Raw genomic sequence first — 6,990 nt, 5'->3', positions numbered from 1 at the left:
ACGCACGGGTGCCCGAGTCCTGCTGGGGGCGCGGAGAGGCCTCCTGAGCGGCGTCGAGCGAGGCGTGATCGGCAATCGTGTCCTGGAGCCCCTGTGTGTGCGGGGCAGCAAGGTTGCTGTCGCTGTCAGCCCTTCTGCAGGGCCACCGGCTGTCAGAACTCCTGTTTTGGTTTGGTTTTGTTTGGCCAGCGTTCCTGTTTTTTGCACTGAGTATGAGTTAGGGCTGCATAACTTCTATTAGTGTGTTTCCAGTCGTCTAAAATATAGCTTGCTTTTACTTCCCCTGCAGAAGGAGGTCCGGCATTATGAAATAAATGACTTTTTCCCTTCTTGTGAGTGAAACTTGAAAATGCTGTTTCAGCCGAACGAAGAGAGGCCTGCCTAGGAATCGTAAAGTGAAACTTCTGTTGGAAGTGTCACAGATGTCTCTTCCAGATTATATTAGCTGTAATAGTTCAAGGAAATATCTTTTAGTTGTTGTTGTTCCTGTGGTTTTTCTGGTTTTGCAAGCAAAAACATGATTTCGTTGCCAGATGACTTTTCATAATATTTGCATGTATTCTTCATTGTAAGAAGAAGCTGCTACTTTGTTAGCTGCCGTCAAAATCTAACCGAAACGCCGCTTTCAGTGATGCTTGTCCTGTAGGTTTTTGCTTAATGGCCATAGTGACGTTGCTCTAAAATTCTAAATCGGTCGAAATACTTAGCATTGGTGTTAGCTTCCTTGTAAACCTTGGAACTATTTAACCTAATAACATCCAGAATGTTAACACAACTGCTCAGTTTGTGCTTAAGAAACTGGTACGGATGTTCGAACAAGACGTTTTTATCGGTATCTGTGTGCGTGGCTGCTTTCTGTGGTGAGGTAGGAAGACCAAAAGTGAACTGGGCTTTCTGCCATCAGACACATTTCAGTGCGTTGCTTGTCTTATTGAATACTGAAAGCTTTTTCTTTTTTCTTTTTTTTTTTTCTTTTTTCCTTTATTTCCACTATAGCTCTTGTGTGCAACTCCATAGTATGTCAAATGAATAAAATACTTGGTATTTATTGATAACCTTGCTTGGAAAGGCGGCTAGCAAATTAATTTTGTCAGTTTAGCAGTACTGGGGGTTCGTATGTGTGAACTAAGCAACTGTATCTTGCTTCTCAGAGTAAGATGTGGTGACTTTTGATGATTTCATCAGACATTCTCTTCCTGGTCATAAGACTAACTGAATCCAGGTAAAACATCCTCAGAAATCAAGTATGGCTTGTCTCGCTTTAGATGTGTGTAAACCATGACTGAATCAGTTGTTTGTGAATCTCTCAAATACTCTGGTAGCAGTGAAGGCTGTTGATAATTTCTTAGTGTATCAGTAGAAGTAGCGTCACTGTCTTGCATTTCCAATACGGGTCCAGAAGTAAAACTTGGTTCTCTGAAAACTGATTTCTGTTGTGACTTTGAACAGTGTGTTTAAGGTGTTATATTTTCCCATTTTAGGGCTTTTTTTTTCCTCCTGTGGAGCAGTTCCTAATGTTCATTCAAATACAGCAGCGTGAAGATTGAGAGAACTGCTCTTGCTTAGGCAGCAGAATATACGCCTGGTCTCCGCTTTATTGGGCAGACTTGGTACTGCTTAGTATTTAGTTAGATTTGGAGGCCTCAGTCCGTGCCTCTTCATAAACTCTTTGAGAATGTTTTCACCTCTAAGTTGGTTATAATTTAAAATGGAGGGGGAAAAAAGCATTTCCCGTTGTGTGCTAGTTAAGTGGAGTTAGCATAGAGACGGAGGTTCAGATTCTGTTAGAGGTCCTTACTGCAAGAAGAGAGTGGGTACTTCTGGGGCAAAAATCACTCCTGAGCTAAAAAGGTAGTTAGCAAGCAAGTGATTTTAGTTCACATGTTCTAGCTTGCCCTAATGTAAAGGCCGTTTCCTTCAGGAGAGGAAGAAACAAGATGAGGTGAAAGCACAGTCTCTGCTTGTTTTATTACTGAAGTTGTAGGACTTTGTTATAATTTTTCCCAGTATTTCTTTCCAGTCAGAGGATAAAACTAAAGTAACTCTTCAGCTGGTTTCATGCAACTGCGGGTGGAAAAGGTCCTTGGCCTAGAGGATTTCATGCGGCGTACTGGCTGCCGTGCACTTACACCACCTTCAAAGAAGGTGTACTTAATGCAGAATTTGAGCTGGGTTTGCTACCGTCAGCTGAAGATGAACATTGTTACTTGAATCTGGTATTGAAAGCACTGTGTGGGAGTACAGTTGAATATAATGTAAGTACTGTGGGGTTAATCTGCAGTTAGCTTCTTCTTGTTTGGTTCTTCTGATAAGTCTATCTTGGCTGTCCTTCTTAGTTGATGTGTGATCTTATGGACGACAAGGCTTTTTTTGTTGTTGGAATAACCTTTCAGGTTTTATCTCATATGTGCTAGTGAAGGAATAATTATGCTTCACGAGACCTTAGTACGGTTTTCAACGAGAGGCATGAACCCATAGTTGCGTTTTTGACACTTCAGCTAGTCAACAGAAACATTTTCTTGGCTGGGAGAAGAGGAGGTATGTTTTTTCACAGTAGATGAAGATGTGGTCTGTGTTGTCGTGTGCTGAACTTGGACCGATAGCACAAAAGTGCATGTAGGAAGCCTATGACAGTAGAGGGGTAAATCTATATTGCCTGTGTTGATTTGAGACTTTTCAAGAGAAGCAATGATGTGTTCTGACCTTCAGGTTCTTTGAAAGTTTGTTTGTGCTTGACTTAAGAGGAGCAGACTGGAGTATAATGCAAACCCACATGTGGCAGTTTCTTTACGTCCCTAGTAAGTACATTTAAAAAAAACAAAAAACTTTATAGCTTAAGGTGAATATCCTTGGCCTACCTTGAACTGAAACTCAAAATCATTGCGAACAAACCTTTATTTCTTGTACTGATATTGGGAGTATTTCCTAACTGCAGAAGTTCTTTTAAATTGTGTACAAAAGTCATGGGTATATTTTAATAACCTCTAAGTTCCTACTTTGGTGTCGGTAAGAGGCGAGGTAATATGAAAGGATCATGTTTTATACCTGCACTTGTCTAGTCGAGCCACAGTGAGGACGATGGAGCATAGTTTATGTGGTGACTGCAAGCTTTATACAGAGTGGAGACTATCCTGATTGAATACACGGGTGCTTGATGAAACAATAATGGAAGGAAGAGCAAACGTTTAATGCAAGAGTAATGTCTGCAATGCACGTTCGGAGATCAGGGAGGTTTCTGCAATGCAATTTCTTTTTAACAGATCAAGGCTTTTAATATTGATAGACTTTGGAGTCTCTTGGTCAGAGCATGAAAATTGGGGCTATATTAGAGTATTTTGGGCATTAGTAGCTTTCCCATGTTCCGGCTCTTGAATAGGTTAATCCTTTCCCTATTTTCTTTCTCGTAGTTTCTCTTGGTAATGTTGTCTGTTTTACTTCTTACCTGTTTTCCTGTCTTCTTAAAGAGTTGGCTTGTATGAAGTCAGCATTGGCTGCTAATGTGCTGCAGCATTTCCTAGTGATTCGTTGCAGTTGGTCATACGCTATCTCTCAGAACAACATCATCTTTGTGTTTTTTTTTTTTCAAGTGAGTTGGAGCCCTGCTGTAGTATACCTTTTATTAAGGCACGGTTACGAAGTCTGGGCCCCATCTAGTCCCAACTCCGAGTGATGAATATTGGAAGCTTATGTTCCTGACTGGGTCCAAGCCAGTAGGATTTTTAAGGTTCGCTCTGAAGAAATACTGAGTTAATGTTACCAAGAGGAGCCCCACTTAAATGCTGTGAGGTTGTCCCCCACAAGGATGTTTAAAAGGTTTAGTTGAAGCTGGTGGCAAGGCAGCAAGAATGCAGTATGGAGCCGTGCAAGTACGTCAAGACCTGGAGTCTTGCTTGCTCCGGTGCTGTGAAGTTGTGCTGTTGTTTGATACTCTGAAGTAGCTATGAAATTCTTAGCAGGATGCACATCCTGCTGGAGAGTAGGTACGACCTTATGTTTTGTAATTTTTTTTTTCATCTGGTCAGTGCATTTGTGTCGGTCAATAGCTAGCTGATGGTGGCATAGTTTGCCCAAAGTTTAAGAAAAGCCGATGGTTTTGGTTGCTGTTTCAGGGTGTGGGACTCAATTGTTTTGAGGTGAAGTCGTGTTTCAGGAGTTCTCTGGATGAGTGAGAACTGAACACAGCAAAACATGCCTTGTCTGAAGTATTGCTCGGGGAGAAAAACCGTCCTGAAGGAAAGCAAGCTGAACGTGCTAACGGCAGAGGGTAAAATTCATCAGCCTTCTTAGATTCAGGACGTGGCACTAATATCTCTGCTGATGTGCAGTGAAGACGAGTAGGAAGATCAGAATGCTAGAACTTGTACCATAGCCTTGTTTGGCTGGTAGTATTACACGAACTTCAGGAAATTTTAGGCGGAAAATACTCTTTTTTGCCGCGCCTTTTAATCAGCTGGATAAAAGAAAGGTTTTCTGAGCTTGCTGGCTGAGATACTGAGGCGGCTTACTGATCTACTATGCAACCGTTTACGTGGCAAAAAGCTGTTTGCGCTGCCACCTTCTTCCCCTGGCTCGGTGGAACTGACGGAATGGTGTCAGTCCGACTGAGCAGCAGCGACGGCAGTCCCTTACGCCCTGCTAGCTGGTGGGTTTGCAGCTTCACGAAGGTGAGTGGAAACTGGAGTGAGGCTGCCTGGCTGGTTTCCAAGGACTCCTGCTGTATCCTTGTCTAGTGCTTTCAAAGAAAACAGGAAGGTGATTCGTCATCCCTTGAAATGGTTCTCCCCCTAATACTGCCTTGTCTGCCCTTTCTTCCTTGTCATGTGAGGCAAAGTGCTTAGAAGAAGAGTTTATGGTGAGTCTTCTAGAAAAGCAAATCCTGTGTTTGATTTCTCTTACGTTCCCCTTCCAGTTGACTTGGTAAGACTGCTGTGCAGGGCAGGGAGCTAATATTCAGCTGCTGGATCTGTGTTCTCCTGTGTCATAAGCAAGAAGTATAAGCTGGTGATGTGACTTCTGTGGGTCATAAGCTGTTTCTCCTTGACTTGCAGGAACGGATTACAGTCTTGACGGTACAGTTGGAAACTGTTCTTGTTATTTATGCTTTATCTTTTTCAGTAATGGTTTGTTCTTGGTACAAAATGCAATATTTGTGTGAGAAACCTTTAAGGCAGGAAGTGACTTTGTACTTGGATAGCTGCTGTTTAGAATGTCTGTGTTGTTTGGTGGTTGTGCCTGCCTGTGAGTGTCTTGCTAATGAGGATCACTTAAGCAAGGCCTTGACTAGCAGGTGGGATCAGATCATCTGCAAAGGTGTCCTCCAACCCAGGTTCTTCTGTGTTCTAAAGCTGTTGGTTTAAATCAGGTACTTCATTAAAAACAGTAAAAAGAATTGAGAGCCATGTTTTGGACAGGTGAATTTATTTAGAGTCTCTCCCCGGCTCCCCCCTACATCCTGTCTTTATATTTCTGTGGAAATGTGTGGAAAGGTTCTTCTCACAGCTAAGTTACTTGTCCCATTCGTCATGTATGTGGATAAAATCTCTTTGGATCTTTGCCTTGCTGGAATTTGCTGGCAGTGTTGACCGATAGGAAGTCACATGCTCTAAAGCCGTAACCCACACTCGAAACAACCTGTTACACTGCCTCAGCATCAAAATCTTGCGAGAAGGAAACGCGGGTAAGTGGCGAGTGTAAAGAGCGCTTCTCTGTCGCTTCTTGGCCGCTACCTCCCGCACTGCACAGTTCTCCACAGTTTCTTCCATTTGGTTGCACTTCAGGCAGCAACATTCCTGGTAGTAGGTGATAGACTTGAACATCTTAGTTGTTGTTTTAGGAAGAAGCGTGTTGCTCCTGTCTCCCTGTGGACAAGCATGTTGTAATAGGAAAAGCAGCTTCGTACTACCAGTTCTATCTGTGATCTGAATATAGTTGAACGTAGTTTGTGCTCAGGGGAGGGAAGGAGAAGAAACGATTCAAGATGCAGGTTGTTCTACTAAGAAGCTGATACTGGAGCTACGTTCGTGTAAATGTTGAATAGATATGCTAAAATATCTTTGGGTAACAGATGTCATTAGAAGCGTTAAGGGGAGAGTAGAAATCCAAATTGTGGTAGTGATTTGAAGGAACTTGGCAAATGGTGGCATGCAAAGCAAATTGTGAAAAGGAAGGATCCTGCTTAAAATTGCTGTCACTGCTCTATCCTTAAACCTTGATTTCTTTGGGGTTTTTTTACAGGACTTCTCTTTGGTAAGAGGGGAAAAAAGATATATTTGGATTTAGTACAATACTTGTGCCTTGCTTTAGCTGCCTTCACAATCTGTTAATTGACCACATGTGAAAATTGTTCAAATCTGTTCCATATGCAGAAGCTTTCAGTTGGGTATACCAAATAGGGACACCCCCCACCCCCCATGTAATTATTTTATTAGTTATGCCTAACAGTAGTTTGTATTGAAGGAAGAATTCAGTGAGTATCAAGCTTGCCAGAATTTTAACCAAATGAGTTCAGATTGCTAGAAATAGTTCCTTCTGTGCTTAGTTCCCCTGGTGGCGACTAATAGGAATTCTAATCAGATACTGAACTTGACTGTCTCCTACTGTAACTTTATCCTCTCACTTCTCACCAGAAGAGAAGATTGGTAAACCAGGCCATACCAGTTCCTTTATTGAAAAGAAGACTTAAATTGTAAGTGCAAAAGAAAAAAAAAAAAGGAAAGGACATGCGCATCAGGTTTCAGTTGGTTCCATTTCACTTTTTTGTTGGGCTCGGTTTTTATGTCTGTAAGTGTGGTCAGTTGTTTTGGGACAGTTGCGTAGCGATTTCTCCTTTTAATTGTATAGGGCAGGAATAGATACCAATAAAAGAAACCTGGAATGACTCAAAATAACTTCCAAGCTCTTGACCTAACTAGTCACATCTTCCCAAGCTGTTTTTGATTAACTTCATAAATGTCTCTACATAACACTTTGAACTGGTTATGCTGCATGATG

The 6,990-nt window shown here is 42.0% G+C and overlaps 1 protein-coding gene across 1 annotated transcript in view; it reads left to right on the top strand.

The window, feature by feature from the left end:
- Positions 1 to 4,586: 4,586 nt before the first annotated feature.
- Positions 4,587 to 6,990, top strand: part of LOC104624419 (ankyrin repeat domain-containing protein 17-like) — a gene marked incomplete at its 3' end in the record, with an annotated part of 39,326 nt that continues 36,922 nt past the window's right edge. Inside the window, exon 1 of the mRNA XM_010291783.1 lies at positions 4,587 to 4,664. Coding sequence (XP_010290085.1) covers positions 4,587 to 4,664 — 78 coding nt within the window. The remainder of the gene's footprint in view (positions 4,665 to 6,990) is intronic.

The sequence above is a fragment of the Phaethon lepturus genome, unplaced genomic scaffold, assembly GCF_000687285.1.
Source record: "Phaethon lepturus isolate BGI_N335 unplaced genomic scaffold, ASM68728v1 scaffold16867, whole genome shotgun sequence".
NCBI lineage: Eukaryota > Metazoa > Chordata > Aves > Phaethontiformes > Phaethontidae > Phaethon > Phaethon lepturus.
This window is presented reverse-complemented; position numbering and strand designations above follow the sequence as displayed.